Source organism: Periophthalmus magnuspinnatus, chromosome 22 (assembly GCF_009829125.3).
Source record: "Periophthalmus magnuspinnatus isolate fPerMag1 chromosome 22, fPerMag1.2.pri, whole genome shotgun sequence".
NCBI classification, from domain to species: Eukaryota; Metazoa; Chordata; class Actinopteri; order Gobiiformes; family Gobiidae; genus Periophthalmus; species Periophthalmus magnuspinnatus.
In genome coordinates this window covers 13727851-13745713 of record NC_047147.1, presented here as the reverse complement: position 1 = coordinate 13745713, position 17863 = coordinate 13727851, and the positions used below count along the sequence as shown (strand labels likewise).

Here is a 17863-nt window from a genome sequence, read left to right as displayed (position 1 = left end):
ATATGACTGTGAGAAATACGACCAAAGGCTTGAGATTAAGTTGGCAGAAAGATCTAAATATTAAGATGAGTGAAGATGTGTGGGATGGGGTGGTTTCAAATGTAGGCTGGGCTACAAGAGATGCTAGAAGTAAGCTTATTCTTTATAAAATTATTCATCGATTTTATTATACTCGATCAAAGCTACACAAAATGGGCCTGTTGCAGAACAATAACTGCTGGAAATATAAAACCAATAGAGGTACATATCTTCATGCCTTCTGGGAATGTCCTGTGGTGTCTCCATTCTGGACTGATGTTATTAAAAATCTGGAAAAGTGGATTGGCCTACCTATCCCAGCATCACCACAGATGTGTCTTCTGGGAGATAAGTCTCTCCTGCCCCCTGGATTCACAATGGACATGTACGGGTTGGCGGTGGCTGGTTTTATTGTGGCTACCAGACTAATTCTGAGGGTCTGGAAAAGCCCCCACGGGCCACGGATTGAGGACTGGTTTGGACTGATGACAGAGACTGGTGCATTTGAAAGACTGATCTCAAAAGTGAACAACACCCTGGACAAAACGAACAGGATATGGAGTCGATTTTTGTCATTTGTGGGGAGTAATAGCTCTGCTGTACAGAAGTAATAGACTGATTGATGTGATCAGCTGTCATATATTTTGGTTGTTTTTTTTGTTTGTATTTTGTATGTCTTTTGTTCTTATAATGAAAATTAATAAAAACTTTAATGACAAAAAAAAGAAAAAGAAATACGACCAATACTACAATTATGAGGATGTCCTGCGAGGGAGAAAGGCCCAAACCAGAATTAAGAACATGGCAGCAGTTTCCACCAGGTATTCAGAGAACTATGAAGACAACTGTGGGAGGAAGAGGAACAACAAGAGTCATTAGGCCTAAACAGCTTTATCCCATTTGATCAGCTGAAGTGCAAATAAAGAAATCATCATCATATGAGATTTGTGTTGAGCTATTCAAGTATTTAACAGAATTCAAAAGAAATGATTTGAGCTTTTTTCCCATTTATTTTTCTTGATTTATACAGAGAAAACCTAATGAGAGTAACACTCTTTATATGACTTAAAACATATAAAACAGGTGTAATTATGACATATAATATATGTTTATAACTATCAGGGGTTGCCGTAGTGAACCAACCAAAAGACTGTCTTCCTATTTCAAGTAGCTTTTTCACTGTAACTGGGAAGAACAAATATTGTAGTATTCTTAGTGTTACATTTATCACATTTAATATTGCCCTCAATTTCCTTAAAGAGAGACAGGAGACAGGATAACCTGGGTCTAACCCACAACCTCCTTACTGAGCGACAGAACAGCTTCAGTTTATGTGTATATCACTCACTTTCCTTCTGTCATGTTGTAATGCTTATAAAGCTCTGTGTGTAGCTAGTCCCATTGCAAACAGAAGAGAAATCAGACAAAACAAGCACAAATACATGGCAAACACACACACTAGGTTTACAAAATATGCAGTATTGACATTTTCTAACAAATCTTTTGGCATAGTCATATCAGCACAATAAGGCATTATATTGTGTGTTGTGAACTTTAGAGTCAGTGCAATTTAGCAGCATTCACAGACTAACCGAGTCATATTTGGGAAAGTCCCGTCTGGCACCTCTACATCACACTCAGTCATGGTTTGATTTTTGGCGGCGCTTTCTCAATCACACTATGCTATGCTGTGCTGGGAAAAGTTCTGACATTTAGCTGTGAGTTTTAATTGGGAAATCACATATTTTTGACCTTATTTTTTCTTCACCATCTCTAATTAGCAAAAACACACCCTTGCACTTTGTGCATGCTCTTATTTGTATTTGTATTTATTCAGTGTGTTTATGTTGCACTTTTTCACCGTATCAAGTTCCTAGTTTGTGAACTGTGTTCACAGACTATGGCAATAAAAGTCTTCTGATTCTGATTCTGATGTTAACTTTTATATTATTGATTTTATTTAGAAAGGTATGAAATAACTACATGTACGGCCTTACCAACACCAACTCTGAAGTGAAATGAAAGATTTTGTGACTGTGAATTTGGGACATCTGTCTCCAAGTTACTAATGAATCATTGCAGTAAATAACAAAGTATGTTTATTTTGTTAATAGCTAATAAGAAAATCAACAAATTAAAAGCATGGCCATAATTATATTTCTATGTCTATGAGTCTATGTTCTTCAAGAGGTCCTTGTTAAATGTAATTAAGTTGTATGTAATTCATTGTTACATTTACAAGAAAAATGTTACAACTAGTTTAACAAGACGAATAATTTTAGCAATATATTATTATATATTTTTTTGTGCATAACTTCAGAAAGGCACCAGTTTCTGTCAGGCTACAATAATGTTAAGAACTGGACTCATAAAGGGGAAATAAAAAGTCGTGTCCATTGTTAACCTTAAATTTACTTGCACAAAATGAACTACCAGATAGACTACCAGAAGATTGTTTTAAAAGACTTTTTTTTTTTTTTTTTATAAATCTCCACTGTCATTTTTTTTCTAATTTTTATTATGTTTTGAACAAAGCCATACAAAGAGGTTTTGGTTTTTTTTGAAAATGTGAAAAAGACAATTCTCTGCTCCATTTGTGACGATATCTTCCATACACTGCACAATCCTGGGGACTGTAATAATAAAATATAATAGTACGTCTAATAAAACCTATTTGAAAAGGTTCACTTAAGGATTGTGAGAAAGAATGGCCCTTTTGATAAGCTACGACTAATATACAGAATAACAAATGATGGCATTATGCTTCTGTGACATATGCAGCGGAAAGTGAATTGAAGAGTGGAAATAACAGGTGAGAAAGCCAGAGTTAATATTATTTGAACAGATCCTATTTATTATTCCATATGGTTGTAATGGGTTTAGTGCAATCATCGTTTCCAGTATCACTGAATAACAAAGTTGCTTGTGTTTACTTTGCTGTGACATTGTGCTTCCGCTTGTCCTACCGTGTAATCCTCTTATGTGTGCTTGCTTTGAGCGTCAAATAACAAAAAACAACAGCTTTTACCCTTTGTAGAGCACATCCCTGAAGAATGGAGCCGCCAAGTACTAACGGATATGACTGGCCATAAAGGGCCTGTGCTAAGTGCAAGGATCGGCAACCCACTGCCTGGCACCCAAGTGTAAGTGGGCAACAAAATGCTACAAAAAATAGGACGGATTATGTGCTAAAGACTAAACGAAATTAAATGTAGTCATTGGAGTAAAAATACAAACTTATTCTGGTATTAATTTAGAGTAGAGAAACATTTATTGGAAAATATGTACAAATGTCGAGATACTATAGATTAACAAATAAAAATGTTTGGAGTCGCATTGTGTTTTGGGTGTGTTTTTTTCCAAAGTCATCATCCTGGTATTTTGTTGAAGTGTCTTGCCTAAGGACATGAAGACAAAATGCAATTTAACTAAATACAATACTAACACTAAATACAAAAAACCCCACACATTTTCTGTTAAGCAAAAGCACTGTACATTTTACCCGAAACTGAACATTTAAAATCACCCTTTAGGATACATAAAGCCACTGTGTAAAATGTTCTATATCAGGAGTGTATGGATGTTTCTAATGGCAACATGATAACCCAAACATTTTACCATGTAGTGGCTTTATGATCCAGTCTTATGTTTGAATACTGCAGTCTGTACCTCTGAGAGTCCAGCAGGTCCCTGGGTCTGACAAGGGCCTTCACCAGAGCGTCCGGCCTCACTGACTTCTGAGGGGACGTCTTTGGGCTGGAGTCGGACTCTCCACTCTCCTCGTCCCCCATGGCTTTAACATAACTGCTACTCCTCATGCGGCGACAGGGGATCTCATCATCCTTACCCCCACCAGGATAACCCCCCCACTCATCCTGGGGCACCTATGGAGATAATATGCATATAAATATAGAATTTTAATATATCTCACAGAGAAAATGCATACAAATATAACATTTTATTTCAGACCCCTATAACCAATCTCACATGTCGGAGTGGGTAACTTTTAATTTTTTTTGTACCAGAACTTGAAAGATACTTGATTTTTGCTACCTGCACTTGAAAAATACTTTAATCACTCTTAAGATTAGAATAACAAAACCGATATAAATGTTTTATCATCAATTTGTGGTGCTGAGTATTTTTTTGTGCTGTCCTAGCATCTGAACTGGTAATCAAAAGAAGATTATTTTAAAAAGAATATGCATTTTGCCCACTGTGGAAAATGGACAAAGCATAAATTGCTTTCTAGCACTAGATTTAACAACATAATAACATAAACTGATAATAGAGCCTACTGAAACTGAGGAGAAGTGATCAGAATGAGTCACTTGTTTACATAGAGGGAGATCATATGGGATAGATCCCTATTGTGACAAGTAAACCATAAAATACATCCAGTACTTCCATTTGCTGAATGCGGCCCACAGTCTCCAGTTTTTATATAGCACTCTTTCACTTAACCACAGCCAGAGCTGCCATGAAAAGCTCCAGAAAATTGCATGAGAAAAAAGGACACTTGAGGTGGTGTAAAATGGTCGTCATAAATATCAGTTGGGATCCACTTGTTAGAGTAACTAAATGAGTGTTTAGACAAAAGCAGGGACATTATCCTGTTCAGAGTGGGAACAAGGTGTCTCAGTGGCAGTTGTGAGCTGTCTTTCCAGTGTGAGAGAGAATATTTCATATTTAACAGGGAGGGTGGCTGTACAGTACTGTATTGTTTTATTGCTGAGAGAGAGCTCTATATAAAGATAAGTTATAACTACTAAGGATTAGAAGCACTCAGCTTTGGTACTGAACTGCAGGGGTAAAGAAACAGATCCAATCATCAGGTTTAAACGTTCTTCCATGTTGAACTACGTAGCTTGTCCCATGTTAACTTTCTTGTGTGAAATATTCCACTGTATTCAACTCATCTGTCTTGCATGTATTAAATTACAGGTATTTTTACTTTAAACGCACTGCTCTCTACAGATCTGACCAGTAACTTGGAGATAGATAGGTTTAGTGCCATACCATGGAACATTTTAGGCAAAGCAATATCATCATGGAGATAAGCAGGTGGCAGACCCTCAAACAGAGAAGTTACATAGTGCATCTTAAAGCTATTTCACTTTGTACATCTAAGCCAATTGGAAAAAAAATTACATGGCAAAATATTTATACCAGTTATATCTGTCACTGAGAATTTGTATCTAAACTATCCATTAAAACGCTCATATATGATCTGGGGCCAAATCAAGCACTATTTTGCCCTTATCCCATTATAAAACTTTTCAGAAAATTCAGTTTCATAAAATATCTCAATAGTTAACAGCATGTCTGACCTACACATTCACGCCATACAAATTAAGTTATTAAGTAGCACCTAATGTACAGACAGTCGTTTTATTCCAGACACATGAAGCCGCTGGTATTGTTAAGAGCTTTTAATAGAACACTGGTGATACCAAGCTATTTCACCAGTCACAATCTCTGCTGTGACCCCATTATGTTACACACCAATATACACCATGTACAAATGCCATTATGCCATTCTAATAGGTTCCTGCACTGAAGTCCCTACTGCAGGCTTATTAAAACTTCACTTATTCCTCTCATGGACTTATTAACACTGCACAAGTTCATTACACACTTCCATTCTTTTTCCGACTCCCAATTCATTCTCATTAAATAGAGTTGAGTTGCAGGAGTGAGAGATGTTAGATTTTAGTATGGTGAGCAGAAAGATCGACAGTCCAATTTACATTACTTTTGCTTAATTAGCAGTTGAACAAGTAGCTTAAAGTTCTAAAATCAAAGAATTCAAGATGTACAAATGTCTATGGTCCCACATCTCAGAAAAATTCCAGTTTTATTAATCCAACTTTAATTATCTACTCAACACATTAAAGATGCACCATGTAGCATCTTTGGTAAAGGGTTCATCACCTCTCCATGGAGATACTCTGTCTTTTGCTTTTTGATTAAACTCATAACTCCATAAGTTCACATCTCCATGGATATAAGTAGGAGATGTCACTAGGCCAAGTTCTAGGTCATTTATGTGGAAAGGCTCAACAGTAAGAATACATGTTTTTCTATGGATATTTTTAGCCCCATAACTTCATTGAAACAAGCAGGTTGCCATTCTCCCATCCCAAACTTTGGTAATGTTGTTTAACATTGTAGATGACACCTTGTGCAGTGGAGAAGATGTTTATCTGCACAAAAACAATGCATTCGACCATTTTTAGGAAAATGTGTTGAACCACTGTGATGAAGTGAAGTTGACATAGGGCTCGGGCTTTCATAAAAGATAACATTGTCAGTAATAATTAAACACTTTGGGGGATTTCAGGCCCGCTTGACTGTGGCTTCCATCAGTCATTGCAGGGGCAAGATGGCAGCTGGCTCCGCCTCCAAATCTCATTAAACTATGCTCTATTCAGGCTTTGTTTAGACTTCACATTAGCATCAAAATACACGCATCAAAAAGTTTAACACAGAAGTAAACTTGTCCTGAGTGTTGATAAGAACAGAAATTAGTTGAAGATTACATGAGGTTGTGACTAAGCTGCTGCTGACAGGATCACAGTTCACAATGTAACAGTTTACTACAAATGTCACTGTGTTTAAATGCCAAAAACACAATCAAAAACATGTCCCTATTGTGATTCTCACTGAATATATATGTGACTTGTATTAATAATAAAATCATATTGCCATAGTTTTATTTATTTCATTTATAAAGGCAGACCAAAAGAGAGAACTTCGACTCTCTTTTTCATGATCGCCCTGTTCAAAATACAGAAAAAAACAACAACAAAAAAAACAAAAAAACAACAAATAAGTATATAACTCAATTTTAAAATATGTGCAGGTGCAGGTGTGAGTATAAACATTTGTTATCACATTATTAAATTGCATCTGTGGCACCAAAGTATCCAGTTTTGTATGTCCTTGAAATATATTATATTTTTGTAAAGCAAAACAGCCAAAAGCCCTTTTCCCCTTCTCAGTTCTGGTACAGCTAGTCCATAGATTTATACAATAATGTGATGTTGTACTAAATGTTCCTGTATCAATGGTTAACAAGCAGATGAGATAGTCCCTCTTAGATAAATTTCATATAATGTTGTTCTCTTCTATTAGATAAAAAGTAATGTGACACAGTATTAAGGAGTACATTTCATTAAATATATCTAGTAAAGAAATCCAATTATGAAAATGTCTATAGATATAAACACAATAAACAATATGAGTGTTCTTTGTCATGGCAACAGACCCACCCATGATTCCTGTTTCCACTAGTGACCTCCCCTCCCACTACAGATTGATTATGATTTCATTATAGCCTTGTTATGGTTAATCACATGGACCGGCACCTTTGACTTGAGGGTGTTCTCTCAGATATTAAATAAGCATGAAGGGCGACATGACTGATGCAGAGGTGACCCACAGAGCGCTGGATTGTAGCTTTGTTCAATACAATAAAAGAGCATTATTGATAATACTATGCACAGGATCCTGACAAAGGCTTTGATGAATTTATAATAGTTTGAGGCTGCAGGAAGTCAATGCTTTCACTGTAGCTCTAATTGTAGTTTCCACTGCCAGTATGACATTTAAAGGCACACTATGTAACTTTTCTGGCAAATGGTTCACCACTTGCTTGTCTCTTTGGTTTTGCTTTACTTATATACTTGTATGGCATTAAAGGATAATTTGATAGGGATAATTTAATGTCATACTGTGGAACTTTTCAGACAAAGCAATAACTTCGTCATGGGGACAATCAGGTGGCTCCCCTGCCAGAAAAGTTACATAGTGCACCTTTAACAGTGAACCTTGGTTTTGGTAAATGGTGCATATTGGTTGTCTTTAATTGTGTTATTAAACTGATTTATTTATTTAACAACTTACTTACAGTATAACACGGAGATACACTTTCTGTTCTAAAATTGTATTTGGCCCTTGTTTAGTGGTTACCTCACTTCACTAGGTATTTAACACTAAGTACGACATGACCACTAGGGGGCAAATTGGTTATCATTAATAAAACACATGCCTGCACATTATATATTTGTATCTTGCGTCCAGCACTGACTGACACTCAACACCTTTAAGTACACAGGCAGATAAAAGTCATTCATCTGCACTCCACGGACGGGCAGGCACAAGCTAGCATGCAGAGTCGACAGGTTAATTAAGTCTTGGAGGGGTTTGATATTTTTAGACGTCTAATTAATGAAGGGAACGCCGGAGGACAGGCACAAGCTGTGGTGAGGTTTTGTTCGTTTGGATTGGCTGATAAACGGCAGAGATTGTACTGGGGAGTCTTCCCACGTCCTGATAAGCACAGACGGGGACTCAGCATGGTAAAGTGAGGCTGATATAAGAGAGGTGAGAGCCTTCAGCACCATGGACAGCGACACCACCACAGCGTAGGCCTTTTGAAGCACTTATATGTAAAGATGCACTAACTTTTCTGGTAGCAGGTAAATGGTAAATTGTCACATTTTTATATAGTCTTTTCCACCTTCAAGGCACTCAAAGCACTTCACATCAAGGAAACACTCATTCCAACTCATGCCAACCTGCGGGTCAGTGGATCTGACCGCTCAACCAATGATGTATATGTGGAGAGTGGGATTTGAACCGCCAACATTCGGATCAGTGAACAAACGCACTACTAACTGAGCTACTGTCGCCCAAAATCTGTCCCCATACTGTGGAACAATAAAGGCAACCCAATGACTTCTCCAAGGGTACTAGCAGATGACAGGCCCAACACCAGAAAAGTTACATACTGTACCCTTAATTACCATATCCTGCATTCTAATTTGCATGCTACAACATCATTGTATTTCATGTGTATGTTTACATTTAACAGTTTAGTTTTTACATCGGGACAATTATTCCATTTAATAATATGGATATGCATTATGGGACATCATGTGTCCAAATGTTCTGAGTTTCATAAACACAAACAGATGAAATGGGGGGACTGAATTTTTCCATAAAATATATTACTTAATAATTAATTTTACGTCTAAAAGACTATGCTGGTAAAGATAGTTTGATCTTTTATGCCAGAAAAGCATCTCTAGCGGAATACAATTATTGTAGTTAACTGCATTGTTAAAAGACATCAAATGCCATTATAATGAATGTAGCTTAAATCCCATTGGACTTGGATATGACATGACCAGTTAACAGTCCTAGAATTGCAAACCTGTGAAAAGGGTCAAGTCTGCAAACATATTATTTGTTCTAGTTTAGAGCCAAATGGACCCAACTCTCTTAAAATGCTTGCTCTGTCCTGACCTCTCATTTCACAAAACTCCTCTGCATCTACTATAGTGCCATTTCCAGCTCTAAAAGGATAACCCATTCATCACACCTTCTCTGTTGTTTAATTACAACACCCAGACCTCAACAGATGCTAAAAAGTAAATATACATTAAACCAGCAGGCTTGTAAAAGGGCATTTTACAGCATTGCACAAAATAACTAAACTGGCTTTGGCTTTGCAGTTTCTGCTTATACAAAAAATTGCTTCAACCTGATTTATACCTTTAAACATCTGATAGAATAACAAACTTTACATTTCAACCACCTGTCATGAAAAAAACTAAAACTTATTTGTCATCAGAACTGTTCATTTATAATCCAAAATCACGATGAATGCACTTTGAAAGTCAAGTACACTTAAAATGCTGAACATGGATATCTTTATATATTTCTATGGACTGAAATTTATTGTCATAACAAGCAAATATATGTTTGAGTGGGAATCTAAACATATGTTTGTACCTTATTACCGCACTAACATACAAAATACTCAAACAGATGGTAGGTTACTGATATAAGCAAAATCTAAATACAAATACAGCAACTAACAGTCTCTTTTCCCTGAATGATGACTAAGGAAACCCCTATATGTACGTGTGTGGTAGTGCGCCCTTGTATTTCCAAATATCCAGTCCATTTCTGCTCCTCAAGTTTTGCTCTTCCCATTTTAATTAGACGTCTTTGCGCTACTGAATCTCCACCTTTGTTGAGCCAGCGTGGCAAGTAATTGGCTTATTAAATCCCGGCACAATGTCCTATCAGCAAAACTATCAAAAACTAATCCTGCCTTTGTAGCTGCAGCGGTGACTGCAGCAGATACATAGGCCGCAGCAGCTGGTCGGATCAAAGTGAAGAGCTGACAGTTAGAACAGAGACCATAGGTTACGTGGAGGAGAGAGAAGGATTAGCATTGTCCAGTGAGCATAACACAAGTCAAAGCATTGTGTAAAATGTAAATAATACAGGGAGAACAAAAATAGAATGCATTCATTTAAATTATTTGCTTCTTTGCTTGCAGTCCTTAGTTTGTTACAAATAGCAGATCATCTATCTCATCTGAGAGATCGCTCGGCTCATTTATTCACATCACATAGTGACAAATTCATTATTTAAGGAGTTTTTGAATATATAATTAACTGTACTTCCAAAAAACAACAAAGAAATTCATTTAAATCTAAACTCAGTATGTGTTTTCATTTGTATTCAGTGATATGTTTTGCAGTGGAAAGACTGATTGAATTCAAGTTTAATGTATTTAGTGTTGTAGCAAAGCCACTAGTAAGGTTAACTGAGGTCAAATCTGCCACATTGCTGCACTCTGAGAGAATTCTGGAGGTTCTGAGCTTTCACACGAGGCACGTTCATGTGTTTTCTATATGAAGGTTAGAGTACTGACATAGTTCAGTTGCAATATCTATTTACCAAATTTACAATATCTATTATAACTGTAAGAGCACAGACTACATATAGTTCCTTGGAGCATGTTTAAAATAATACAACAATAATAATAATAATAATAATAATAATAATAATAATAATAATAATACATTCAATTTAAACATCTTGAAAAAACAAAACAAAACTATAATTACATTTGCTTAGTGAAATGTAAAACAGGGTATTGTCCAATTACCAAGGAATGTGCATGTAGTGTCATTGTTTATATGGCTCCTTGATGGTAAATGCTTATGATTCCTTTTTTTCCTACTTGAACATAACAGTATTTGACAGTGTCACAAAAGAGGACACAGACAAGGCTGGTGTCACCTCTTGGAGCCATCTGCTGTGGAACAAACACAGTCCACACATCTGACATAGCCTCCCTGGGTGCACTTTATGCTGTTATTGAGCTGACACTTGTGGCCAATCCCAATCCAACCGCAGCAAGACGGCCTCACTCCTCAATGTGACCCTTTGGTATGAGAGGAGGATTCTGACTGCTGTCTCCGCCTGGTTGCCCCCGGTGATGAGCAACAACACAAGCATCACAGAGACAAAAACAGACATTCTTTTAGCTCTGTACCTCCCTTCTCTTCTCAAAAGGGTCTCCATATATCCACACAGACTCCCTCTTACCCATGATGCATCTTGGGGGCCCACCGATAGAGCATTGATTCTGCGCCGGGGAGGGGAGATGTGTCACCCGGCACCGATAGGATTGATAACGCTGAGCTAAATATAGCCCTGCGGCAGGAAGCAGCGGCCAAGTGTATTTTTAGAAAGAGTTTGTGTAGCGCCAGGGCTGGGACAGTACCTTAGTTAAATGACTCAATGGGAACAGAACTCATTGAGGCAAATGCACTTAGTAAAATGGTGTGGGACAGCATAATGGATGTGCACACCTCTTGTCCATGTTGGTCATTAGTTATGTTTAACTATAGGACTAAAGTTCTGGGAAGCAAAATGACACAGCAGACTTGCATTTGGAGCAAAAAGTGCATGCTGGTTAGTGTTCCTGCCCATCATCAAAACAATCCTACAATGCAATAGGATGAAGATGTACATATTCTCTCTATGCATATCCTCTCTTGTTCAGCTTGAAATGCATGACATGTTAATTTAAAGGTCCTATTAAGCAAAATTGACTCTTGTGAGCTTTAAGTCCTATTATAATGCTGTTACCTCTTCAAAAACATACCTGGAGTTATGTTTTGTTACATTCACATATTTGAGTAATCCTTTATTATTAGTCAGTCTCCAAAGCAGTAATTTTCAAGTTAACAGCTCCTTTTACCATTAGTTCAGTAGAGATTGGCAATTCCAGGGCTGAAATTATCAAAAAAATTATTCTGGTAAAGGTGTACAGAGTTTAAAAACACAGTGGAGCACTTCCTGTATTGCCACATGACATCACAAGATAAAAAGCAGCTTTGGGAGTTTGAGAGAAAAATTCAGCCTAAGTATACAGGGCTTGTGTGTTAAACATGTGAATGAAACAAAACACAACACTTATTATAACATAAGTTGGAAAACAGTGTAATATGGGCCCTTTAATTACATAACAATAGACATCCATAATAAAGTAATAGTAAATATATCCTACCATTAGCTTGCCTTGCATTCTGTAATCCTTTCCTTTATCATACTTTAGAAACCCTTATAGATTTTAAAAAATGCTGATTGTGAAAGAGAAAATTCTTTGGGGTGTATTGCGGTGCTAATGACAAGCCCAAACTGACTCTACCCCAATTCTGAAACCTACGCAAAAGTGAAGGTGAAATGAATCAACAAAACTCCTATAAAGTCTATTAAAGTCTTGGTGCCAAGTCTCGCCCTCCCTCTGGCGCAGATCATTTATGGAGCTAATTGATTTGGCCTGCTGTGATAGTTTCTGGTGATGTTTGTTGCATGTTGAGCAAAGGGAGGGATCACATTGTCAGAAACCGAATGGTGACAAACAAAATGGTTTTTTGAAAATCAATCATGTCTCCAGCTGAGATGAACAGGCTTTTGTCTTGTCTATCAATGAAACTTGCTATGGGTACAATGCATTTTGATGTTACTGCAGGGATTGTGGGATTTGAAACTTTAATGATTCATTTCATTGAAGGAGCACTATGTAACTTCTCTGAAAGGAGTCTGTTACCTGTGTGCTTCTATGGAGATGTTATGGCTTTGGTACATTCCACAGTATGGTGTTAGACTTATTCATCCTGCATTTATTCATTTGTTCATTTGTGTTTTCATTGCTATAGGAAAAATAGCTTGAAAAACATGCATTCCTTCTGTGATCAGGCTCCCCTCTCCACAAATTAGACCTGTAACTTGACCTGGTAACATTGCCTGCTTGTCTCTAAGGAACTACATTTATTTCCAGTTAACCATATATGCATTTTGCATGTCACTAATGAAAAAACTATTTCAGTCCTCTCGATGTCAATGGACGTCAATGGAAGCCCTGAGAACATCCTAAACTATCTTGCATTACGCCACATTCCTTTTAAATATAGTGGGGATAGAAGCATATACAGGCTTCTTTGGGTTGAAAGTGGATAGTTTCACTCTGGCAGGAAACCATTTCACTTCTTTCATTCATTATGGGCAATTTAGATGATGACCAATTCATCTATAATTGCATGTCTTTAGGTGTAGAGAGGAAGTCAAGACAACCTCAAGACAATTTGCAGACTCCAACTAAAGAAAATAAAAGTGGATTGAACCAATGCTTTCCTTACACAGAGGGGGGAAAGCAAACTTTTCCACCAGCATGAATTTGAAATTTGAAATCCGTACAGTAGTGCTTTGAAACGTTCTCCTTTCAAAACTCCATATCATATAATCATTTAAGTCAGTGAGTGATTAAGGGGCTCAAAACGTAGATTAGACCAATAAAGACTTGCTTGGCAATCTGGCTATTTTATTTTTACAATATTGCCTTGGCAAAAGTTGGCAGGCTTCTATGATTTGAAGTCTGTTTATTATCTCTATTGAGCTATCTTTATTTGCTAAAACTGCTTAAATATGCATGATGTAACTTTTCTGGTAGAGGGTAAGCCACATGCTTGTCTCCAAGGAGAGTTAATTACTTTGCCTGAAAGGTTCCACAGTATGACATTAAACATATGTGTCTTTGGAGACAGCCAGGTGGAATAATTAAGGCAAGGTATATGTCAAATATGTGTGAAAATATAATTCTGCTCAAGGAAAGAAATGCATGTTTTTCCAGTGTATTTTGAGCGAGAAAGGTCACCTGTAATGGAATAAATGCTAGTGGCAAACCCCCGCCAGTAAAATTATACAGTGCATCTTTCTAATGGAAAAAATAAACAATATGTAAAAATGTCCTTACCTGTAGATAGTGACAGGGCCGGAGGTTGGGCTTGAGGTCAGTGGGCGTCATGGGCTTCTCCAGGTTGAGCGAGGACTTCCTGTAGGCCTCCTTGGCTTGGCTGACCGTCAGTGTGGACCAGGAGCTCCTCTTCATAAACTTCCCCTCCGGTGCCATGTTTATACTCTCACAAGCCGAACACTTCACATCATTATTACTTTTGGACATCTTCAGGGACATGTCTCCTGCCAGGTGTCCATGCACAGAGTCAGGGTAGCAGTGGGTGATGTGGTCCACGTGGTGTCGAGACATTATACTGGGTGTCCTATAGGTGCTATCGCTATCCAAGTTATCATCTGAGCTCCACCAGCCCCCTGACCTCTGCTTTCCGCTACTTTCTAACTTGCGTTCTTTACTTTTACTGCGTTTGCTGTGTTTGTGGTGATGGTGGTGATGCGAGCCATCCCGATGCGAGTCACTTTTGGTGCCGTTCATTTTGGAGGAGCCTTCTAGTGAATGCGATTTGGTAAAAAGCTTTTGGACAGAATGGACCAAATGCCGTATCCTTCCCGGGCTTTCGTTGCGCTGCTCCGTCGTGGTGGTAGTAGTCGAGGTGCGTTGGTACTGCAAAGTGTGGAAGCCATCACGGTGTAGAGGCATCTGCTTTTCAAACTGATCTAGAAGGTTAGCAGGAATTCGGTTCATTTTGCTGCTGCCCCCGTGCATAGAGCCGGTTTCGTCTCTGGAATCCCTGTTGTTACCGGTGCCGTCCCGCGTAGTGCTGCCGTAGTGCATTCTGGGAAAAGTGCTACTTGAAATGGAGTGGTCGGTGGTGGACATGGAAACGGGCATCACCATGCAGTCGGAGTGGATGGAGCTCCGGGGGGAACAGCGGCGGTGTCCATCCAGAGGGCAGCTCTCGGTGGGACTGAGGAGGTAGGACGGGGGCCGGGAGTCGCCATGGTGTAGGTGGTGGTCCATGGAGTGGTCGCAGTCAGCCAGGCCACAGGTGTGAGGTGTGGGTGAGCTGAGCTGGAGCTGGAGGTGGGCATGACGACCACTAGAGAGACCCTTCATGTTCCTGGGAGGAGGGGAGCCGCTGTCCTCATCGAAGTACGGCCCGGGACACCATGAATACTGCTGGTCTGGAAAGAACAAGACAAACACAGTTACTTCACAGACTTGATACCAAACACCTTCAGTGCAGAAAACACGCAGACAACATACAGATCAAGCTAAACCATGCTCAATAGACAAAAGCCTCCAGCTAAGTGAGTCCTGACCAAGCCTTGAACAAGGAGATAGGTCCTCACACATTGTACAGTAGCTGCCCATATTTCCTGAAAAGTTGCCTCAGCAGCAGGATGGGTCAAATACAGCAGAGGAATTTCTCCACAGTGATCAATAAAGTACAATAAATGAGAAGGGATATAGTTTTACACTAGAGAGTAATACAATACACACTCCACTTACAATCATCCCTATCATAAAGTAGTATTATACACGCAGTCTTGTACAGTATGTAATTGTCCATAATAAGCTAAGTGTCAAGAAGTATTTTGTGATCACTGTTACATAGAGCTGCATTGTGTAAAATAAAACCATCATGTAAGACTCACAGCTTGTTACAATGCTGTCTCAACATGGCATATGATGATCACAAAAAGGTTAGCTCAAAGGCCCACGCTCCATCTCCATCAACTACAAATGTAGCCAGGGGGCGCATCTAACATGTGAAATCAACAGATAGTGATGCCTCAGCCCTCCTATTTGTCTTGCCTTGCAGCTGTGTGATTGCATGCGGCTATGGGGATGCTATAAGAAGATAGAACTGAGCGGAGAAGGGCAGACGACAGGTAGGAGCCCGCATTGCCATTTATCCCATGCAAAGTGAAATAATAGCCTATCACTTTGTAGCGCTGGTGTCATCCGTCAAGCCTTGAGGAGAGGATTGTGAAGCGCTCTGTGGGATAGCCATCCTTGGAGGCGTCTAAAAACAACGCACGTCTTCCCATTTCCCTGTCGGCCATGTTGCCTTGGATTAAAACCATTCTTTATGTGATGGGCGAACTAGGCCAGACGTCCTGGAGCTCTGTTCGGATGTATTTAACTTAATCAGAGGAAGGGTTTACTTTATGCCCCGCTACTGTAATCCCATTGTGTGCCACTTAAATCATGTCTGGAAGAGTTACAATCAGATTGAAGATGCAATAAGGCTATGGACTGGAAAGCTAACTTATAAATATAAATATAGTGCTTGTAAGGTTTGGTAGCTTGGGAGGCCAAGAGAAAAGTATGCAACATTTTCATTTTTTCTTAAAAAGGGGCTAGTATGCATTATCCACTTTTTGGAGCTTTCTGCCAAGTCATAATGTTGTTCCCTCATCAAAAGCATCTCTCCCTTATCTCTCCTGGGTACTATTCAAACCCTCCATATGGTTAGCAATATGAGCCCACACTTCTTGTACAAAGCGGAGCCTACAAACTTATGTAACCCATACTCCTTCACAGCCATTTTCCATAAATATACAAGAATAGGAAACAATACAATACACTACAATTTCACAAACCTGACCAAATTTGCCAACTGTTAGAAATTGGTTTAAAAATCACAAGTGAAAGCAGACCAACACATGCAGAAAACCCTGTCTGCTTGTGGATATCCAAAATGGGCCTTCAATAGATCTAAGAGAGCTAAAAAACAGGACAGCAGAGAACCTAGGAGAAAAGGTGTAACTATTCCCTGCAGAGTTGGTGTGTCTGAAAAGCTTCAGAGGATTTTCAGACAGCATGAAATCCCAGTCTATTTCAAACCCACAAACACTTTACGACAGAAACTGGTTCACCCAAAGGACAAAACCCTCAGCCACAAACAAAGCAATGTGGTCTGCTCCATTCAGTGCAGTGAAGACTGCAGTGAGCATTGGGTTGGAGAAACAAAACAGCCACAACATAAGAGAATGTATCAACACTGTCACGAGAGCAGCGCAGGACCCCAGTCTGCTGTACATCTCCATCTCAAAGCCACTGACCACTACTTTAAAGTCAGTGAGGTACATATCTTAGCCAAAGAAAAGAAATGGTTTGAGAGTTTTGCAAACTGAAGAAGCTGCTTGAATAAGCGATGAAACATTTTCACTTTTGTCCAGTTGACAGAATTTAATTTTTCTTTTGATATGGATTATACCTGGATGACTGAGGGATTACACACATCTTTGAAAGGGGACTTAAAGAGGTAATTTTTGTTACAAAAGAAAATCCATCTTTGAACAGGAATGGGGGGCTTGAACATCATTTATCTCTTGGTTATAACTCCATCCTCAGCCCTAAATTAAAGCAAAGGAAACAATAGTGATAGCCAGTATGCTAATAGGTGTGAAAGCACCCATTAGGGATCTGAACGATTATGCAAAATATGACTCAGGCAGAGTTCACAATTAGTGTAATTCAATAAACCTAGTTAACAAACAAGCAGGTGTGTTACTTTCAGTTTAGTTAGCTCATCCGTTCAGATAGATATGAAGCAGTGTCCACCTTTAACCTGACCAGAACTGTAAAAGAGGCTTAGATGAGCAGTGAAATGTCTTCACTCTAAAACCTTTGTCCAGTTGACAGATTTTAATTATTTTTTGCTCTCTTAGTTACATTTATCGTGTTAAAAGTCTCGTATGTATATAAAAACATAATTCCAGCATTTACAGGTCCATCACAAACAGAAATTGGTACTTTAGCTTGTGT

At 38.6% G+C, this 17863-nt stretch overlaps 1 protein-coding gene across 1 annotated transcript in view; it reads right to left on the bottom strand.

Annotated features, from left to right (window-relative positions):
* Positions 1–17863, bottom strand: part of dlgap2a (discs, large (Drosophila) homolog-associated protein 2a) — a 130318-nt gene that overhangs the window by 28423 nt on the left and 84032 nt on the right. The window contains exons 4-5 of the mRNA XM_055230977.1: positions 14147–15270; positions 3688–3902 (exon numbers count right to left, since the gene is read on the bottom strand). Coding sequence (XP_055086952.1) covers positions 3688–3902; positions 14147–15270 — 1339 coding nt within the window. The remainder of the gene's footprint in view (positions 1–3687; positions 3903–14146; positions 15271–17863) is intronic.